Source organism: Ctenocephalides felis, unplaced genomic scaffold (genome assembly GCF_003426905.1).
Source record: "Ctenocephalides felis isolate EL2017-DRISC unplaced genomic scaffold, ASM342690v1 CF-g0.4_SCAFFOLD_00845, whole genome shotgun sequence".
Lineage (NCBI taxonomy): Eukaryota > Metazoa > Arthropoda > Insecta > Siphonaptera > Pulicidae > Ctenocephalides > Ctenocephalides felis.
In genome coordinates, this window is record NW_020536999.1 from 61,443,636 (window position 1) to 61,467,362 (window position 23,727).

General features: G+C 32.4%; 1 protein-coding gene across 1 annotated transcript; it reads right to left on the bottom strand.

Moving 5' to 3' along the window:
* Positions 1–1,837: 1,837 nt before the first annotated feature.
* Positions 1,838–23,727, bottom strand: LOC113386857 (putative uncharacterized protein DDB_G0282133). Its single transcript, XM_026624621.1, has 25 exons — positions 23,413–23,727; positions 21,044–21,334; positions 20,838–20,967; positions 20,370–20,546; positions 20,064–20,245; positions 19,595–19,713; positions 19,366–19,524; positions 18,226–18,995; positions 17,900–18,132; positions 17,524–17,812; positions 16,268–16,925; positions 14,378–14,766; positions 13,296–13,439; positions 11,094–11,282; positions 10,506–10,706; positions 10,116–10,424; positions 7,614–8,882; positions 7,385–7,543; positions 7,092–7,220; positions 6,648–6,853; positions 6,075–6,452; positions 5,439–5,525; positions 5,248–5,334; positions 3,780–4,254; positions 1,838–2,651 (listed from the first exon to the last, which is right to left on the bottom strand). The coding sequence occupies exons 1-25, from the start codon at positions 23,497–23,499 to the stop codon at positions 2,518–2,520; spliced, it is 7,251 nt and encodes a 2,416-aa protein (XP_026480406.1). The 5' UTR covers positions 23,500–23,727; the 3' UTR covers positions 1,838–2,517.

A 23,727-nucleotide genomic window follows, 5' to 3' on the forward strand; every position in this document is an offset into this window, starting at 1 on the left:
CTTTTATAATTTAATATATCTCTTAAATAGTGTCAGTTTGTCCATAAATTTGTTAAAAATGATCAAGTTTTATAAAAAAAAAAAACAAATACATTGACTTTAAGTTGATCCAGAGATATTTATAGTGTTTTTAAATCATTTAATTATAAAATTTATATCACATGTTACTTCAACTGATTACAAAATCCTAAAGAGCTTTTCCACTTGTTTTTAAAAGTGATTAACATAGCGAGAAACATTCATTTGTTTGCTCAAAAATCGCGAGGTTAAAAAAATACAAAGTATCATATAATCCAAAGACAATGTCATTCGACCTGCCCTTCCTTACTTTAATGCATTAATAATAAAGATCTTGGAATCAACCTATAACATACTTATATAACACAAATTTAAAAAAAAACAATATACATTAATCATTTTTCTAAAATCCTTTTTCCAGCATCAATTTTCACCAGACAAATACATTATTATTTTACCCATATTAACTATAAAAATTAATTCTGAAAGAAAAACATACTGAATACTCAATTCGTATTATGATTTGTTGTTGCATTAATATCATATCGCCCATTTTTTATGATGTCATTAGTCGGCTAGCTTTAGAAAATAGTTATGAGATTTAGAAAGAAATTTTTGTTCAGATATAATTTTCTTTAATTACGTTTCTTCGCTATTTACTTTTCAATTATGAAATTTTGAAATATGTGTATTTCAACAATTTTAAGAACAGTTAAAGAAAATTTCTTTCCACAAAATAATGCATAAATGATTTCTAAAAAAGCAGTACCGATAAAGACATTTTTCCGCACAATATTTTTATGCAGACTCATTTATGAAAATTAGATACTTAAAACTTATAAGTTTGTATATTCCACATATATATATAGTAATATTTTTATTTGATATTACCATTAAATACACTTTTTCAAATAACACGTGCCATATCATTAAGTTTGTTTAAAAACATTGAACAGTCTTTTTAGTAGATCTTATATAAAATATTCCTTAAAATATTATAAATGAAATTATGAGCTGATCTACTATTCTGGCATTAAAAACTGTTCCCGAAGAATAGATCTAGAGTGTGCATATTTTCAAGTTACTCTTCAAGAGTTATATATTCATTACATATATGTGCTGATTGAAATCATCTGCATCAAATAGTAATTTTGCTGTTAAATTTCATATTTTCTGTTGAGAAAATAATTTACTAGATTAATTATATTCCAGTGTCATAAAATATACTCTTGGCTTTTGCATTAAAGCATTTATTTTGATATAGTAATAATGATTGTTTTCATTGTACAACCATTTACAATTGATGGAAGATATAATTGCAACTTCCATCAAAATTGCTTGTGTCAAAATTATAACAATTCATTCACGACGAAATGTTTGTTTTGATTATATATTTTGGCAGAAAATAGCGTAATCTTTAATAGAGAAAAACGGCACAAACGATTACGAGTAAAGTACTTTGATTTACTGTATCTAAAAATAGAAACTAATTTTAAGTTTCAACTTGAAATCGCCATAAAATTCTGCCATTATAAAAATTCATAAAGTCCATATACAGTTTTTTTGTCAATCTGCCTTATCAAATACATATTATTTAAGTAATAACATCACAATGCATATCTAAATTTAATTGTATTATACACTAATTATAATTTTTGTCGAGTCAACAATATTCGTAAACCCCAAATCATAAATGCTGAAAAAAACCACAAATATATAAACAGGAATCAGTCAACGTTATTTAGCATTAGAGCATTAGCTAAAGTATTTCCTTGTTTTCACATAATTATTTTTATTATATATATATATATATATATATATATATATATAAATATATAATATGATTGAAAAATGAAAATATTACATTGACCATTTGAAACATTTCCACGGCACATCAAATTCTTCAATATGTTGTGGGAAAATGTGCCAGGCTTCAAATCAACATTAGAAAATTTTTCCACTGGCATAAATAATAGAAGAATGCAGTACATTTCTGATTCGGTAAAGATTGAATTTTTCAAGGTCCTTATATATGCCACCAGTCATGTCAAAATCTGTATGACATCACACTTGTCAAAAAGTCAATATCGATACACATCCCTACTAGAAACTGCCGTAATATGATCTTCTGACATTACTAGTAGAGCATGGAAAAGGAAAATCACACAGAGTTAACCGTATAACTTTACCAAAGATAATCATTTCAACATATTTGAAATGCAGTTAAGAACTAAAATTGAAGGAGATAAATAAATGTTTCTCATGTGGAAAAAACTAAAAAGTCATCACGCCATCTTTAGATTTTTTTGTCATTGAATATCTACCGATAGAATTTATATTTTTAATTATATTTTAAGTTGAATTTTTTTTAGAAGATAACTATCAATACACTTGATAGATTTGAAATTTAGTCCATTTTGTTTTCATTAATCTGTTAATATTTATATTGAGTTAAAAGATTTTTATGTGAGTTTTCTCGCCCCACTTTTTCAGATTCACTTATTCATTTGTCACATCGTCCTTGTTCGATTCCGTAGAATTCGACACTTGTTGTTTCACTTCATTTTTTTCACTTTGCTTAGAAGCAGTATTTGCCTGCTGCTGTTCCATATTTCCACTGTTATTATGCCCACCTAGAATTAATATCATAATCATTAAACTAGCTGTAAGTGGAATTCTGTCTTAAGGCAATTAAGGCATCGTGCCTTAAGGAAAATTGCTGGAACTTTCCGTACCAAAAATTATTATTTTTTTAAAAACGATTAACATTTTTGAAAAAATTTTACTTCGAAAAAATAAGATTTGTGAGAAACTAAAAATCGGACAAAAAATTACTTTTTTTGAAAAAAATTTTTTTTTGTAATTTTTTTTTGAAAAAAAAAATGTTTTCTTTATTTTGACATATTTTGGAAGGTCTAAACTTTTTTTCAAAGCAATCGTACTGCTTTAACTGCATAAAGACTAAATATCGAAGCGCGTAAGCGCCGCGTCGCCGTCTAACACGTAAACATTGGTACGGAACCCATACAAATGTAAACCAAATTTATACTTATTGTTAAAATCTCTATAAAATATCTGATAATTTGATGTGCATATGTCTAATGATCATTTTTGACCGCCAAATGGCATTTTTTTTTACTTTTTTCATTAAATCTCCGAAACCGCTAGGCCTGCCTTTATGAAAATTTGATCGGTTCTTCACCTTGTCAATACAAGTAAAATGTTTTTTGAATTATTCAAATCGGACGCTCCGTTCTCTTAAAAACTGAGTTACCGTTTTCGGCACTTTTTGCCCAGTACCTTCGGAACGGCTAGACCTGCCTTCGCCAAAAACTAATCAGCACGTCTCCTTATCAATAAGAATCGAATGTTTTTTGAAATATTCAAATCGGTTGATCGGTGTTCCCGAAATCGTCGACGAAAATTTGTATCCGCACATACATACACACACGCACATCACACACACACACATACATCTATTTTTTCTAAGGTATGCCAAAATATTCAGAAACCTTTGAAACGTCGAGAAATGCAAAAATTTTCATTTTCGATTTTTTTGCGATTACTATAACTTGCCCTATGGGAAGTTAATAAACGTTTAATGTTCATAGAATGCATGAAATTTAGACAATAAAAATTAAAGCAAAAACATACAAAACAAACCTAAAGATAGGCAACTATCATAGATCACATAAATGCCATACGAACAATTTATTTTCACTATTGATAGGTGTGAGATTTTCAGTGGGTTGATTAATTACCTCTGGAATAGTAATTTTTGTTTCCCGAGCCAGTCTGGTTATGCCTGGTGGACTGCTGTCCCCTTGGCTGCTGATGGCTGTGCTGTTGCTGCTGCTGCACCCCATTTGGCGCCATTTGCTGATGATGATGAACCTGATGCAGATGCTGCTGATGCAACATTTGATGCTGATGCATTTGATGCGTGGGATGAGTGGGGTGCGTGGGATGGTACGCCCCCACCCCCAGAACGGTGTTGGTTGTTGGTCTCTGTATCGGACCGGGGTAACGCGCTCCGATTTGCTGCTGCTGCTGACCATTGCTGCTGTTGTTGTTGCTGCTGGTGGTGGTGATGGTTGCTGCCGCTGCCGCCGAGGTGCTGCTGTGATGGTGGGGCGATGGCCCCGCCCCCTGCAGAACCGGTCCCGCTTGTCCCGCCGCTGCCTGCATCGTTCGACACGCACCACCACTGCTGTTGTTGTTGTTGCCCTGCATAACCTGCATAATCAAAATCATTTATACATAAATTGTATTCCATTTCAAATTTAAATAATATAAATACAAAAATGCCTTTCTTCAAACCAAATTTGATTCCTTTAGTGCTGCAAGTATATATGTATAGAATTGTCAATAAGACAAGTTTTTGAAAATCAAACAAAATCTTGAATGTGTGAATAAAATAAATATGTATTAGCTAATAGATTCGAAAATACTGTTTTAAAATGATATGCAATACAAAAAACAAAATTTAAAAAAATTGGAAAAAATTAACATTATCAATCTAGCCCGGAGGCATATTTTAATCAAGTACAAATGAAGTAAGAAATCTTATTCTATTATTTAAAAATAAACTTAACTTAGCAAACAAACAGTTCGGAAAATAGTGACTATTTTTTTCAAATTGTTACGATACTGGCAATATTAATTCATTAGTTTGCTTATATTATTAAAATCTTTTTCTTGGTTTCACATACTCGAATATCTTTAAAATTCTTTTCAATTTTTTTTTCAATAATTATTTAAACTTAAATATTTGTTAAGTTATAAAACACTTTTGTACTAATTTTATTATGCACTACTAGTTTTATGATTTAAAAAAAAGAAACTAGTTCGAAAGTTTTTCTCAATCAGTAATTTGAAGTATGATTATTTCAATTATTATTATTTATATAATCATCATTATGGTTATGATTATTCATGAAATTCTACAGTTTTAGTACGGTTAGTATGTGTATGTATTTTGATAGCATGTGTTTATACCTTAAAATTAAGCCATTTTATAAAACAGATCCAAACATGTGTAACATTTTACAAATTAAGAATTTTTTTTAATAATTTTCTTTCAAATTCTGCCATAAATTAGTAAAAAAAACTGATTAATTGCATTATGAAAAATCATAAAAAACAAAACAAAAATCATAACCCACATGTAAATAAACCGGATTAAAAAAAAAAACAAATAAAGACAGAACTCAAACAATTAAAACTCACGGATGACTGATAAGATTTGTGTTGTGGTTGAATCTGCTTCATTTGACCCAATGACTCACCTATTGGGCTCTTCAATGGTCGGCTGCACTGCAATACCAAGAGAAATAGAATTATTTATATAAAAAATAATAAATATTGTTTAAGTATTACATCACATTCATGATCAATATGCATATCATTTGATAACTTACTGGATCTGGTAAATTTTTAAGATAGGCACTTTGGGGACCTCTGTACTGTTGCATAGTCGCTGCCAATTGTAAGGGGGATGTTAAAAACTGGAAGAAAAACATTCACATCAGTCATTCGGCTGCAGAAACAACTACGCTACTTGATAAATCCTCACAGCGGAAGATGTAATTCAACTAGTAATCAGTCACATGACAAATATTGGTTTTAATATTTGGTTCTAAAAAAATCAACAGGCCTTTACTTATATATTTTATGAACTTTTAAAAAATTTCAATGATTACATTTGCCACTTTTACAATTAAATATCAGTAAAAACTAGTGATGCAAGCGCATCATGATTTAAGGCAAATTGCTGGAACTTGCGGTACCGCGAAATAGATAGTATCTCCAAAACCGCTGTACCTAATGTTTTTTTGAATAATTAAAATGGGCTGATCCGCGGATTATGTATGCATATGCATACATATTACACATACATCCATTTTTTAAGATATGCCAAAATGTTGAAAAACCCTTGATATATTAAAATCATTAAAAAATTTCATTTTCGATTTTTTACGATTACTATAACTTACCCTGCAAGAAGTTGAAAATACTAATAATTTAAATTTACAGCTAATATATGTAATAATTACCTGTGACGCATATCCTTGTCCTTGCACCTGCGCTTGCGGTGGCCCGGGCGGCGGTGGTGGCTGATTACCTCCAAACATTCCTGCCGCAGCAGCAGCTGCCGCCAATGAAAAACCACCTGGGGCAGCTCCAGTGGGCGGAGCATAGAAACCACTTCCACCTCCCGCTCCACCTGCTGCACCTTGAGATCCACCTTGGGAACCGCCAGCAGATCCTGCACCACCTGCAGCAGTGCCAGCACCGCCAAAGTAAGAAGATCCAGCTGTCAAAGGACCAGGTTGTGGTGGAGGTGGGTAAGCAACGCCCATGTACTGCGGAGGCTGTTGCGGAGCATAGTGTCCCGGGCCAGCAGATCCAGATTTACTGCCTATGGCTCCAATCTGTAATAAAAAGATTCATATTAAAAATGGCAAGTTTTTGGGGCTTTGAAATTCTATTAGAACAGAATAAATAAAAATTAAATGAAATGAAATCAATGAGTATATAATATATTAAGTATAAATAAATAAATAAAACATTACTAAAGTGTAACAAAATTCTAATTATTATTAGCAAAATTTATATTAAACACAAACCTGATTTGAAGGTTTCACACTAGCTGACATAAGAGAATTTGAAGTAGAAGAAATAAGCACAGTGCTCGGATTATTGAGTTGTTGCGATTGGCCAAATGGTGCTCCGCCCATTGCTCTGTATTGGGATGTCAGACTCTGATACATATCCGGTGTTGGTTGTGGAAGGCTGGGAGTAGTCTGCATGTAATTATATGGGGCATTAGCACCTGAAAATAAAAATGATTAGTTTTACATAAAAAAGTGCCACATTAATTCAGAACACGTTTATTGAAATATAGTTGTTGTTTTTAAAAGCACACTATTATGAAAAAAATAATAGGCGTACCTGAAAAAATAAAGTATAATGTAATAAGACTATTACAATTATATAGATTTTATGCTGATGATACTTTAAATTTATTTTTTACATTGCTTCCAGCAAATTAGCATTTGTCAGAATATTACCTGCATAGTGTCCAGGAAACTGAGAATAGGCGCCTCGACCTTGTTCCATTTGAAAAGCAGCAGCACCATAAAGCTGCTGCTGTTGCTGCTGTGGTGCCAACTGGCTTGAACCAAGCATTGCGGCAGCTGCTATAAAAATATAAATTTTTTTCATCATCATTTAATTCATTTGAAATGATGACATTAAAACTACTGCTTGTTACTATAAATAACAAGGATACATTTTTGTAAAAAACATGAAAAAATAAGCAGAAATATATATGTTTACATATTCAAAAAAGCTGTACACATACTTGAATTAAACAAGACTGCTGGAGGTGATGGTATGGCAGACATACTGCCATATTGAGCGGCTTGATAATACTGTTGTTGCGGGGCTTGCTGCTGCTGTTGCAACGACGGAGGCGGTGAAAGACCAAGTCCTTGAGAACCACCTGATATACCTCCTAAACCTAAATTTTAAATTTTTATATTGAATAAAATTATAAACAAATAGTATATATACTTCTAGCTACCACTAACCTGAAGGGTGCATCGATTGAGGCTGTTTCACTTTACAAACACTGTTCATATCATTATGCTTGTTCATTTGTTGTACATGATTATAAGGAGTAACATGTTGAGGTCCTGGACTGTAAACATTTTCATTGTCATTACCATCTGAAGATTTTCCAAAATGTTCCATAGATGGGTCACCGCCAAAACTACTTGCATATGTAGCAGCTGGCGATAAATTATGCTGTGAGGTCAAATTATGACCAGGTCCTACCAGGCCATGGTTGTGAGCATGTGCTTGGCTTGCCATTTGATTCATTTGATTTAAGTTTGCGTGTGCCTGATGTTTGCTCAAATTATGCTGTGCCTGATGAGATCCTAAATTATGTGGAGATGATAAATTATGCTGGGCGTCTTCATTGGAAGCTTGTTGCTCTAAAACAGTTGGCATTACTGGAGCATTCTCCCAAACCTTTTTAACACTTTGTATCTTCAGATTCAGCTCTGCTGTTGATGGACTAATTGTGCTCTGTGAAGAACTGGAATGCATTGAACGAGGCAGTCCTAGAACCTTGGTGTTTTTATCTTCAGTTAATTGTGCCAAATCCGAATCAAAGTTGAAAGACAACTTCATATCTTTATCATAATCTGATTCTGTTTTGCTTTGAAAAGAAAGCTGTAATCCAGACAATTGACCGTCCCTGCTTACAGGCGTAGTAGTCTCCATGATATCTAGACTGCTTGTTTTAAAAATATCATTGTCACGTTTTTCAGTTTGTTTTACAGTTTGATTCTGATTAGGTCCAGATTTGTAATTCGTATTCTCAAATATAATGGTCTGTACAGGAGGTGTGGTTCCATCCAGTGCAGACTTTGGGTCAGTATGGGCCTTGGTAGGAACTAGCTTACCATCATTGTTTGTGCCCGGTGTACTTCTTTGACTGTTTTGTCCAGATTCATTGGTGATGTTAACTATAGCTTCTGAATCTATAGTCATTGCATTGTCTGATTCTATATTTGGCCTCAGGCTTGCTGTGATAGGTTTATCCCAAGCATTAACAGGCGGTGGCATAGGAGCCATAACATTGATGTCTTGTGCCTGAGCACGCTGCTGCATTCTGATGTTCTCCTTTTGACGTGCAAATCTCGGTGGCAATTTTGATTGTCTTGGACGATCAGATTGAGCTTTAGATGAGGCATTGTTAGAAGAATTGTTTACTTGCTGTGATTGTTGCTGAGATGCATTGTTTGTAGCATTGGTAGACTGTTTACTTTGAGCATTTTTATTCGAGGCACCTGTAAACAGTAGTATTGATGTCATTAATTTGATCTAAAATTAATACACTGTTAAGATTTCTGAAAAATATCAGAAGAATTGTGAACTAGTAACTATAGAATATGATTGATATTTATTTATTTATTTATTTAAATATATAGCCCACAGATTTCTCCAAGAGGACTCAAAAATACAATTATTTGACATAATGAATAACAATTAAAATATATACAAAATTATAATATATAGTTAGTAACATAAAATGCTAAGATAAAATTTCATATAATGCAGAATGTAACAATAATATTTATAAACAGAAAATAATGAGATATTTGAAAGAAAATAAAAAGATTAACTTGTGCAGATGGAGATATTGACATACTTGTTTGAAAACATTAGTTTTGAAAATTGATAACTACATTGAGAAGTTCAATTTATCAATAATTCAATTCATTAACTGTAATTCTGAAAAATATTTTTTTGATATATTTAATATTTATATACAGGTAACCCCCGCACAACCCCCTTATAACATGGTACTTTTGAAGCATCAGTTTGCTCTAACAAGGTTTGGGAATTGAGCAAAACCCTAATAAAATAAAAAATATAGTAAAACCTACGAAAATCAAACTTTATTTAATCTAAAATTAGTAAAAACGCCGTACAATATTTCAGTAAATGTTATGAAACTAATGAAAAAAGATAACTAATTCGATATTTATTATTCGAGCGCGTACGTCCTATATAAAAAAAAAATCTAGGCTCATCCAAACAATTAGTCAATTATTCTTAAAGATCTTTTAAATGAGCATAAAATTTTAATAAAGATAACTTTGTATATGATAAATATATAAGTATCTTTTAGCTGAAAGCAAGTAATCGCAAATGTAATTTTTATTGCACAAAATAATGCACGGATCTGAAGGAAGTACAGAAACCTGCTCAGCGGATGAGGATGTATTGCAAAAAAAAGCATGTTGGATAGCACTTGCTTGTTAATTATGACGAAAAGTAATATAATTCATGTAATGTATATTACCTCTTAAGAAACATAATAATATTCAGTAAAAAATCATGATAAGTAGCATGTTTTGAATTCTTGGAACGTAACCCTCTTTTTGTACTAGTTCTTTATCCCGTATAACACGGATTCGCATAACACGCTAGTTTTTTAGAACGTAATTATCGTGTTATGCAGTATAAATATACATATAGAGATTTTTATAAGTATATAATATTTATATAAATAATACCTTTGCTTGAAGATCGTTCTTTCTTCTCCCCACGTGTAGAGCTTGAACGTTGTTGGTTCTGTTGAGCTGCCTGCTGTTGACCCGATGTTTGATTCAAAGCTTGTTGGTTTTGGTTCCCAGTCTGATTACTTGCATTGCCAGCACTGATAGCAGGTTCATCAGTTTTCTTTGCTCCCTTTTTATTTCGAACTTCTTGAAAACCATCACCATCAGAAGATGATTGTTGGCCTGATGAATTTTGTGCACTGGAAGTCTTCTCCAATTGTTCATCAATCACAACAACTGAAGCGAAGTTGTTAAGATCAATACCTGAAAAACGTATGTAAATAATAAATTTTTGAACTGAATGATTTAAATGGCGAGTCAATGCAATATAATATGAATATATACCTTCCAAAGCATCCTTTTTGCTTCCTGCATTAGAATTTGCTTGTTGGTTTTGATTGAGTGAACTTGAAGTATTATTTGTTGTTTCGGAAGTTTTCTTGGAGGGGTCATCAGATTTACCACTTATTTGACTTGACCCACTATTCTTATTTTGAGCAGCATTGTTTTTTCTTTCATTCCTAGGCTTTCCTGTCCTTGAATTTCCTGGAATAAATGATAAAAAACAAGATGAAATAATTTATATTCTAATTATTAAAAAAATATGGTATTACATATTATTAAATATGTGTGTTAAATTTGTAATACACATTAAAAATAAATAAATAAAGTTTGCATATTTAAAAAAAGATTTTAAAATAATAGTCATTCATTTTGGGAGAAACTGTGTTTAATCAAAAGTAACATTTAAATCTGAATCTATATCTGAATTTGATCAACTGTGAAAATTTAATATAAAATATTACTATGCCTTTTTTTTAGAGAAGCGTAAATTATAAGAAAAAAATCAATACTAGTAAAGATAAATAAATTCACTTAATAAAATTGATTTGTCTATGGAAATAATTTGATTCGCTGACTGATTAAATTTACCTCTGTCTCTATCCTTATCCCTGTTCTCTCGTCTCTTTCCTTGACCAAGATTGCCTCCAGATTCAGAATGATCTGAAGTGGTGTCCCAAGCTTCATCGCTGTTTTTTCCAGATGCATTCTTACCGCGTCCTCCACTGCGCATTCGCGACGATCCTCCGCCGGAACCGCCAGTAGATGCCTTAGAAGCTCCTGATAATGAAAAATATGACAATCGAACGATTAGTTTACAAGTTTGAGAGATTCAAGTGACGCTACTTTTGAGTTTTTCGAAACCATGAATTCAAAGCAATTGCATGGGTTGATTTATCACATTGATTTTTGATGGGTAAAAATACCATTGCTGACAAAGTATCAGTTGATAAATATTATCTGGACTGTTTCAAATCAAGGTAAATGGTGAAGAAGTTGATTGCTGATACTAATCGTGGCCACCTAGACACTCTGGAAGGCCAATTGATGTGGTTATACAGACAAATATAAAAAGTCCACCGAAATGTTTCGGAAAACCGAAAAGTAACATTACCTGAGATAACTGACACCCTAAAGATATCAATAGTACGTGTTGGACATATAGTTCACAAATCTTTAAATAGGTAAAATCTCTGATCTAAATGGGTGCCGCGCAAACTCACAATTGACCAAAAGCATAACGAGTTGATGATTCGTAGGAGTATTTGGAGCTGCTTAATCAAAATAAAACTGAGTTTTTGCATCAATGTCACCATGGATATGACCTAGCTTCAACATTACACTCCCGAGTCGAATAGACAGTTAGCCAAGTGGACTAGACACAATGACGAGAAACAATGCAACCAGTCAGCTGGTAAGGTAATAACGTCAGTTTTTGAAAATGCAAGAAATTATATGCATATTGAAAAGGGCTAGACCATCAACAGTGACTATTGTATAACGTTATTGGAACATTTGAAAATCAAAATCGGAAAAACCGCCCAATTTGAAAAAGAAAACCGTGCTTCTCCCTTCTCACAAATCTGTTAAAACAGTGGCCAAAAAAACATGAATTAGGCTCCAAATTATTTCCCCACTCGCTGTATTCTCTAGATCTGTTCCCCCAGCGACCATATCCTGTTCTCAGATCTTAAAAGAATGCTCGCTCTGAAGAAATATTTGCCAAATAATTAGATGATGGCCGAATTTTGTACAAATGGTACTACAAAAATGTTCGAAGTTCGCTATAATTGGTATATCATATTCGAAGAAAATCCTACGGACTTATTGAGTGAAGTGATTTATATATATAAATGTAACGCTCTCAAATATACTTAACTAATTGTAAATATAACCTCAAAAATATTTGAAAAAAAAAAAACAAATATTTTTTCATACATCTTAGTCGGTTTTCATACGCAAGTATTTAATACAAATGATTATATTTATGCTTGCATAATAGCAGTCAAATCTAGTGTGGAAAGTAGCATTAAGTACCTTGAGGCAAGTTGCATAAACTTCTCGACATGTGATAATAATCGACTTAATAAAAAATAAAAAAATGAAATTAGATAAAATTTTAAACTATTTGGTAAATAAAGATTTTGCTTTCACTAAAAACTAATCAATGCCATTTCTAATTTATATCTTTGAAACATATTCATAATATTTGTAATTGTATTAATTACAATGCATAAACACGCGCTCGTTTGTCCTACAAGACATATTTTATAACCAGTAAGTCTAAGACGTATTTTGATAACTCAACGAAAGGTCTCAAAACAGCTCACTTTTTCCAAATTGGGACAAAGATTCAGAATGACTTAAAATGTCGATAAAACATAAAAATAGCAATGGTTTTCTTGTGGTAAACTTCTTATGCAAGTTAAAAATTAAAATAATTCATTGTTGCATTCTTTGAATATTATGCTCTAAAATATAAAATTACAATATATACATAACATATATATATTAAATATTAAACTGCAAGTTTGAATTCAAAAGAAGTCGTTGAAAATATAATTATAGTTTTTCTAATACTATCAGTAAAATCGAAAAATATTTTCAAGAAAATATAAATGAACATTAACAAATGGATTTAATTTAATTTTTATGTCAACTTTTGACAACTTATTTAAAAACAATTGAGTAAGAAAATATTTGACAATGAAAAATGACTAGAAAGTTTGGTTTCGACTATCTACATTGAATCACCTTAAAAAAAAATTGTTATTAAAACATTACAAAACTGACCTGCTCCTCCACCAGACCTTGCTACATTTGATGAGTTGGCATTGCCACTGGAAGCAGTGTTGCTGGTCGAGGTTGTGCCTGATGAGCTTGTAGAGATTCCGATACCTGCACTCAAGGCTTGTTGTTTCAACTTTGTTCTGTCATCTGTGTGAAAAGTAATGAAACAAATTATAAAAGTTGCTTTCACAAAATTAATTTGCATTATTAAATGTGGTATTGATTGATAAACAAATAAAATGTAATTTCTCAAACTTTATAAAAGATAAATAAATCTAATTACAAAAATTACAGAATATAATAAAGTTCAGTATGTTCCTGAAAGACACATTTGATGGCAATGAACTATTTCATTAAAGCAATTGTTAAAAAATTATAAATAAATTGTAAAGGTAATGCAGATAGGATAACAAATGTTAATAAAAAGAAAAATGTAACCATTAAAAATAATTTTATTACATTATATTTGCTTTTCCCATGTATGTCCAAATATAGAATAGATAATATTGTAATAATTTAATCAGACTAATTTTTTAATGTGTTAACTTTATGAACTATAAAATAATTTGAAAATAAATAATGTGTACTATCACAGTCTTCACTTTTCCAATAACAAGAAAAAAATATAATGTATGAATAATAGTTAGATAACATTTATACATTATGAAGATTAAACAATTACTTGAAAATTGTACAAAAATATAATAAAAAATGGCATAAAACAAAATACAAATATTTATTCATTCGACAAATGACAAAAAAAAAATAATAAAGAAAAACAATATAGATGTTGTTACACAAATTGTAATTTTTCTTGAGTAAGAAGATAATATAATTTGTGTGAGCCAGCCATGTCACAAAAATAAGCAGTTATTACCTGAATTTCTTGTTTAAATAACAAATCACTTGCATTAAATATTCAACCAATTTTAAATCTGTTCATAATTACCGTCATTTATACTTTTCCAATTTGAACATCCAAACCACTTTCATACCATAATTTATCAGAAACGCATTTAAAATATTTCTTTTATCCTCTATCTCACTCCAAATTCCATTTTTCCTTCAATTCATCAGTAATCTACCTGAGGTCAATCCTTGGTTGTCTCCACTTGAACTTTCATTTCTTGGTTTATTCATTTCATCGCCACCAAATGTTCTACGGGGGGGTCCATAATCCACATTTTTCATTGCGCCTCTTGAGGTACGATATGCTGAACCTCTACCTCTTCTTGATGGTTCCCCTCGAGGTGCAAAACCCTCTTGATGGCTGGAACCTCTATTGAGCGATGTTTGAGTGTTTGATCTTTCTGCAGGCTGCCTAGGTTCTTGTTTCAGTGAGCCAGAACTGGTAGAGCGTTGTTGCATGCCATGGTGCTGATTTTGTGCACTCGATTGTTGTTGCTGAGATTGATGATGGTGATTTGAATCTCGACTGAGCTGTTGCTGAAGTTGCTTAGGACTTCGGCGGCCCCTGTTGATAAATTTATGATCATGAGCATCATAAAGAACTTATTTTAGTATTAATATACAAAAATCAAATAACTTTTATCATTGAAACAATTTCATAGAAAACTTCAAATATAAATTCATGATTTACTTTTGTGTAAGTTATATAAATGTAGTAAATTATATAACTACTTTCTTTTTGCACCGTTTTTAGAATTAGAAATTATTTCTATGTAAATAACAATATATTTTCTAAATATTCGATGTAACTCGATCGTCATGTCAATACAAGTAAAATGTTTTTTGAATTATTAAAATCGGACACACCGTTCTCTTAACAACTGAGCTACCGTTCGTGGCACTTTTTGCCCCGTATCTTCGAAACGGCTAGACCTCCTATGCCAAAAACTAATCAGCACGTCTCCTTATCAAAAGCAATCGAATGTTTTTTGAATAATTGAAATCGGTTGAACCGTGTTCCCAAAATCGTCGACGAAAATTTGTATCCGCACGCACACACACGCACTAACACATACATCCATTTTTTCTAAGGTATGCCAAAATATTCAGAAACCTCTGAAACGTAAAGATATATAACAATTTTCATTTTCGATTTTTTTGCGATTACTATAACTAATCATAAAAAAGCTTAAATAAGTGTAAAAAGAATTTTCTCCAGATTTTTACTCAATTTTAAAATATCAAAAACTATTTGAAAGATAATGGTTGAGAATTGTGCTGATTATGTTTTAGTAATGATCCGTAATTAATTCTTGAATAAAAGATTTTCGATTTTTATGAAACTTTTTTTAACGATATCATTCGTAAAGATACTAAAACATCAAGGTCCTACGACTAGTCATTTAATTTTAGAAATAAATCTAAGTATGAAAAAATAAACTTTTTTTGAGGTTTTCAAAAAACTTTAAACATTCTTGATAAACCAAATTCAAAAATTTAAAAGTCATTCGATGTAACTCGATGAAGCACTCACATTGTTTTATTGAGATAATCGGCCGAGCCGATACTTTAAATAAATATAAAAAAAGCAAAATAATTCATCAACGTTTTCGAAAACTTCTGAACCGATTTTCAAAATTCAAAAACCGTTCGAAAGATTTCAGTTGGGAATCGTGATGGTTAGTTTTCGACAAAAATCGGTCAAGCCGTTTCTTCGTAGTTTATTGATAAAAAAATTGTTAACAAAATCAATGAAACTTTATATTGAGCTTTCATTAAGGAATGATGGGTCGCTCTTTTGGGTCAAACAAGATAGTGTTTATGCACCATATTTGATTCAATTACTTATATTACAAGTTCATTTGAAACATATCAAATTAAAATCGTACTATTTATTTTTTTTATTAAAAACAAACATCATATTTTCAAAATAAAATATTGGAATTTTATCTAAATAGCTAAATCCCAATTATTAATGAATAAATTGATTATTTACATGTATCGAAAAGATTTTGCATCTTGCCTTAATGCAACAGTTGAATCATAAAAAAATAAAATGTACATACTTTTTCCTGTCATCCTCGTGTTCTTCAGACCCATCTGTCTCGCTCCAAGCATGATCTCCACCGCTATGCCCTCCAACACCTCTAGTACGTCCACCACCGCCAATATTCTTCCTATGTCCCTCCACTCTAGGATTGTTTACTCCACTTTGATCCTGTCCCCTTCTAAAATTATCAAAATTTCTTCCACCTCGAGAACCCATTTGTCTTGTGCTGACTTTAGGACTCATGCGTTTGTTATTCCCAGAGTCTCTTCCACTTCTATAATCCTCATTAAGTAATTCTTTATCAGTTTTTAACTCATTGTTCTTACTGATAGAAACTTGAGTAATTTCAATTACTTGTTTATTTGAGCTAGTAGTTTCATTCAGTTTATTGTTGTTAGAGTTCTTCAAAGAAACATCAACAGTATGTTTTGTGGAGTCAGGCCAGGATTGTTTATCAGACAATTTTATCATTTCATTGTTCTCAGAATCTTTAATGGATTTTCTATCATCTTCTGCTTTGTTATTTCCGTATAACAATTTTTCATTTTCCAAAGGCTCATCAGCCCAAGAGGAGCCAAACTCACGGCAAGACTCGCTGGTTTTCAATTCAGATTTAGGAGGACTACCTTCTAGATTGTGTGAAGAAGTTGTGCTGCTCCTGTCTTCGCTTGATACTAAAACAAAAACATTGATACTATTATTATCATAGAGTTAAGCTGAAAGAATTATTTAAAAGATAGGTAATTGTGAAAAAATTGTTTTGCAAATTTCCACATGGGATCTAGCAAATACCCAAAATCTCTACTGCAATGTTTAAATTTCAGAAAATCTTTAATACAATTTTATGTAAGAAGTATGTAAGTTTTAAACTTTACAATTTTAAATTGTTTTAATAATAATTTGATAAATTTTATTATAATTAACTTGCAATAATATAATTGTGTAATAATAATGCAATAATATGTTAATTTAACATTTTTCAATAAAAAAATAATAAAAAAAAATTAGAATGATAAAATAAATGACAGAGTTTTTTTTAACAAATTTAATAAAAAATAGTATTTGGCTATGACATCAAATTATTACTTAAATTTTTTAACATATAAACAATTATTTTTAATTAAATTTCTGTCTGAGACTGAAATCTGTTCTGTGAGAGTCTGTATCAACATGCACATTTTTTATCATACCTATTATTATTTGAATTAATTGTAATCCAAGATGAAGAAATTCTAAATATAATGTTCATTTCAAAATAGTTTTCAAAAATACCTGACAATTTCCGTTGCGAGGTATCGGACATACTTCTATTCAAAGAGTGGCCACTTTGTTGCCTCGAAAGATTTTGATATTGCTGCAAATTTGTGCTGGATAAATTATTATTACTTCCACGATGCTGCTGAGCTACATCGTCAGCACTTGGAGCTCTTCTAGACATTGTGTTATTGTTACTACCACCACCTGATTGAACGCCACTCATACTTGAGGATTTTGTATATGTCTGAGTAGGAGGATGCACCCAACGAGTATCATATTGTTGTGCAAACGGTACATTATTCACCTGGAAATTAAGATCATTTATCATAGTAATTTTATCCACAATGACTTCAATTAAATAGGTAAAAAATATGTATAAAAATGCAATTACCTTATCAACGCTTCCGCCCCCTCTCTGACCACCGATATGATTTTTTTCTGCTTGATTGCGAAACCTTGGCGGAAGATCAATTTGGAATTGTTTGGAGAAATTGGGACCACCGCCACCGCCCCCAGAACCTGTACCTCCGCCGCTGTCTAAGTCCCTCCCAGAAGAGATCGGACCATTGCGATCACGTTCATGTGAATTCATAATGATTCGAGGTTCCGGATCGCGATGATGATCTGAAAAAAAAAAAGTTTTTACATGTTTGTCTATGTGATAAACAAATAAATTATGCAACATTGTTAAAAATGAGCATAATATTGATAACACACCTCTATCTCCACCTGCAGATTGTTGCTCTTGAACTGAGGCATTCCATTGTACAAATCCTCTACCGGAAACTGAACTAGGTCCACCATTACCAATCTGAGACATCTGTCTGAACTCGAGACCATCACTGCTGACAGATCCCTGCAACTGATGCATTCCTGAATTCGAGTGTGAATCCTGGTTGCTACTGAAATTTATAGTATTATCTGAAGCCGAATCTTTAACGCCATCTTGTGAAGTAGAGTTCTTTTTTGCACTGATTTTCTGTTCTAGTTCTAACAGTTTTTTATTAGCGGCCATTTTAGTTTCCATGAACTTTCTGTCCTCCTCTTCTCTCCTAAGTTTTGCAAGTTCTTGAGCTCTTTCAATTCGCTCATGAGTTTGTTTCCTCCGTTGTATCCAAATTTCATCATCCTCTAATACGTTTCTTGGCGCATTTCTCTGATGGCCATTCTGACGATAATCTACGTCTCTACTTTGGGTATTTCTTGAACTCCACATTGGACCCCTTGACGCACCGCTTCCTGAATTTGCATTATTACTGTCTTCAATATTCTTTTCAATTGAAGCAGATTTAACTTTTCCGGGTGCTGGAGAAATTTGACGCTGATTGGTTTGTGCGTCATTAGTAATAGTTGAAGGCGGAGGAGCAGATGAAGAATGAGTTATACGGTTGGATTGACTTTGAGAGCTTTCCCTAGAACTTTCACGAATTGGAGCAGGCGATGCGGCAGGTTCAGAACTTTCATCATCAGAAAAGGCAAGTTTTTGACTGTAACAAAAAGAAATTATTTTCCAAAAAATATGTAAACATTTCAAACATAAAACAATTAGGACATGCTTAGAAATATTTTCAACAAGAAGGGCAAATAATGATACAAGTTTGTAATAGATTCTGTTCATATTTATTCAGAAGAATTATCATCTTCCAAGTATCATATTATAACATCCTTTATAAAGTCCAGTCCTTGAAAGATATGTGCCTATTCAAAATAAAAATGTACAATGTGCAAAAAAATCTATATCTTTCTGATTATTTAGCTCCAGACCACATGGCTTTATATAGTCATTCATTTTATTAAAACAGTCTTCTCAAATATGCAACTGACAATAGCAAAATATGAAATTAGAAATGAACTTACTTGTAGTCAATGTCATCATGAGCAGCCCATCCTACATCACGAGCAATGTCTTCCATTTTATCTAAATCCTCTTCTTTTATGATTGGTCTTTGTAAAGGTGCGTCGGACAAATCAATATCGCGCTTAGAGATTGGAGGTCCGCGTCTATTGTCTCGTGACCTGATGAAGTATTTAATTGTTAAAGTTTATTATTGATATTTTCATAAAATTATATAGCACTAAAACTCACCCTTGTGTTTCATTATAGCTATTTTGCGGTCTGGCTTGGTTTCTAGCCGTGGTCGGAGCTGCGCCGAAGTTCTGAGGGAGACCAAAGTTGCCGGCCGCGCCACCACTGCCTCGATACATCTATGTTAACCATATATTCTTATTAAAACTATATGATAGTAGAAATGCCAGTAAAAAATGAATTCCAAGCCCAAATATCCTAAGATAATTTTTTTCATAATCAAAATCTAATATACGATTCGGTCATTTTTTCGGATACGAGTGTGGTAAATACAAAATAAAAGTTTAGCAATCTAATATTTTGTAATATTTTTTTTTATAAAAAATATTAAGTCTGATAAAAGTTTCCAGTATGTCAAAAAGCAATATTAAATGAAAAAAGTAGAAAAAAATCAGTTTTAAAGTTACCAGTAAACCATTTGTAGTCATTTTCGATTGACCTGATTGAATTAATTTTGATTTGAACTTACAAAAGATGGCATGATGGCTTGAAACTGTGGATGCACTTGCTGGAGGGCCGGGCCCCCCATGGGAGCTCCAGCTCCTCCAGCGGTGGCTCCGCCAACCGGGGGGCCCGCTGCTGGTGCTCCTGCAACTTCTGTGCTTCCTGAATTTGATGAAGAACGGCCGCCTTGTATCCAACTGCCTTCCGCTAAAAATTATTTTTTTATTAAATATTATAACTAACGACATTAGAAAATTGAAATAATAACTAAATAATTCTTTGAACAATAGCAACATATTATAAAAAATCTTAACTAATTAAAAAAAATTACTTTGCGGTCTTAGACTCGGTCCCGGGCCATACTGAGCATCTGGGCCAGGTTTCTGGGTTTGTACATTCGGTGTGTGGCCATCCAGGGATGGGAATTCGTGTTGAAATTGGGGGCTCTGGTAACTCGGTGGATGTTGATGATGAGAGTGATGATGATCCTGGTGAGAAAGTCCAGCTCCTGACAAATAAAAAAACAACATCTTCATTAGCACAATTTTGAGAACATCAAGTTTGGTATCAAATTAAGGATTATCAAAGAAAAAATATAGAATAGAAAAATACAGAAAATAATTTATGCTGAATGTAATAAAAACAAAATATTGGTAAATTGGGTATATTCTAAATCTTTTATTTGTTAATAATAAATAATGCTTAACCAACATACAATGGAAGAATAAAATTATTAACAGAATTGCGTAGGCATTTGAGCATGTAAAGTTCGATATGTAATTGTTATTGTAATACTTGCCTACAGCGACGGCGCTCCACGTGTTTCCTGCGGCGTTCGAGTGCTGCAGCTGCTGCGCTTGCTGTGGCGAAGTGACGCCACTTACTGGCTGCGGCAACTGCGGTGACACCGCAGGCTGTGCTGCGGCAGGCTTTAAAAATATAATAAACCATGTAATGCAATTTTTGTTTGAATAAGCATTCAATGTGTGCAATAATATAACTAACATTCTTCGAGTCCGACGCCCATGATCCTTGACCTGCTGCGTTTGGGACTGGCCCGGTAGTTCCTGCTTGCTGTTGCTGTACTTGCTGTTGCTGTTGCGGATCTGTTGTAGCCGCTGAAGTAGATGTAGAGTTGTTAACGATGGTAGTGTTGCTGCTTGTTGTTGTTGCCTCGGCTCTTATCGACGGAAGATTAGCTGGTGGGCGACGGGCCGTCGGCACTTTACCCAGACTCTGCATGCCATGTTTGCGCGGTACGCTGCTCTTCTGCGTCAACTGTTCGACGGTATCACCCTAAATCGATAATATATATTGATATACTGAATGTTATATTCGATAAATTAGTTAACACTTTTTGACGTGAACTCTATGGAATAATGTACATGATTCACTGATTTTTATTTAACCAATTTTATAGAATGATTCTAGACGATCCTATGGATAAATTTGTATAAGGTAGTTCAAGCCGAGGCGGCACGAATATTGGGATTTATAAATGGAGCTGCAGTTATATTATTTTGTAAATGCATAAAAAGGCTAAAGATAATCAACACAGCGTCATTAAAACACTGTTTCAGAAAAAATATGTAGACCGAGTCAAATATTCGGAACTTTTGCATTGAAAAGAGCTGATTGACTCAAAGCGTATCTAAACGCGGACAGAATTAAGATTTTAAATAATCAGAAGAAGTGAAATCATTATTGAACAGAAGGACAATGTGCAGCAAACGAATGATTAATATACAAAGTATTTTTTATAGTAATCTCATTTTATAATGTAACGTTTAATTCAAAATATTTAGAATTCGATTCTGAAGATAAGTAGATTAACAAGATACGTCTTATCTTTATAACTTTCATTAATACGTGGTCTGTTCAAAAAGTACCCGGAATTACTAATAATTAAATTTCGCGGGTCTGGAGTGTCTGATTGTCAAAATTTTTTTTTATTGTGTTGGTATACATGCCCCTAAAGTATGATGAAATTTTCAGCTATATTCACTGTTTACTTTGTCTGTGGTAGTCGCTAAGGTTCGACGTGTTTTTCTGAGCTCGGCGATTTTTACAATGGAAGAATTGAAAAGTCAAAGAATTTGTATTAAATTTTGCGTAAAAAATAAAATAAAGTGTTGCAAAGTGCAAAAATTCACCAGATATGGCTCCGTGTGACTTTTTCCTATTCCCAAAGTTGAAGAGACCCATGAAAGGACGGCGGTTTTCCTCGATTGAAGAAAATCGCTGAGAGTGCTCAAGGACATATCAAAAAGTGAATATCAAGGGTGCTTCGAAAATTGGAAAAAACGCTGGCATAAGTGTATTATATCTGGGGGGGACTACTTTGAAGGGGACCACATTAATGTAGACGAATAAATAAATATTTTATATTTATATACGAAAATTCCGGGTACTTTTTGAACAGACCACGTATACCTTTACCTCCTTTACCTACGTTGATAAAACATTTGTCTAAACTGATGATGATTTGATAATCGAATTCGCTTATCTCATATATTGACTCATCTGTCAAATATTTGTCATCTTAACTTGATTTTTTTTTCTGAACTGCAAGCTATTACCAAACCAAATGAATCATTACACTAGTTTGTGCGTAAGCATTATTTTCGATATTCTGTATACCATCTTACTATAAAAAATGTAAATGTGATTAGCCATTATACAATACGTAGACAGGAGTGTTGACAGTGTGCCAATGCTATATTTGCTTTCAATATTTGGACAAATAATACATAAGATCTGTGAGGTTTAATTTATCGTCTGAAACTTCTGGTTCATCTGGATTTATATACCTTTATTAAGTTCAAGAGCACCTAGCCATTTGTCATTAACACGTTGCAAATAGATGTTTATTATTTTCCAGCGTATATAAATATATATATATATATATATATATATATATATATATATATTGTATGATTCTGAATTTGATGTTGAGATATGTATTAACAAAGGATTATAGCCGAAACGTATGGATTTAAAATAAATTTTTGGAAGAAATTCATGTTTTTATTGATGTTATGCCCGATTATTAGACTTTGTTAATATATATATATATATATATATATATATATATATATATATATTCAACCTCTAATTTAAAGAATGATCATTAATATGTTTTTAGATTACTATAAAAAATATTTTTGTCAACTGAAACATTCGTATTATTAAATAAAATGGAGGAGAAAAGAAAAACAATAAAATGAATATAAAACAATACAAGAAAAATTAAATACCATAATAAAAATGATAAACAGAACATCGACATGACAAACATTTGTGGATCAGTAATTGCACATCCCGCGTCGAACGTGTTATTAATAAAGCAGGACATTTAAAGTGTTTCAACTTACCCTGCTTGTGCAGTATAGATTGTTGATGTCCAGCGATTGGAACCGGGATTTGGGCTGGCGTTCAGCCTTGCTTCCCAGAGCAGACATGCTGCCCCACCATCCACATGAGAGGCGATCTCAGCCTGCTATCACACACACTCGCAAACGAGAATTCAGTTCAAATCTACGATTTATTTCGGAAGTTGCGAATCGACCACGCTGACCAAACTCGAAGCGACTCGACTCGATTGTTTCGAGTTGAGTTTTTGCGTTGATCGGATGACGATTTATGGGTGGGTATTGGAAATTCCTCTTCTGTCAAAATCTAACTTGGTT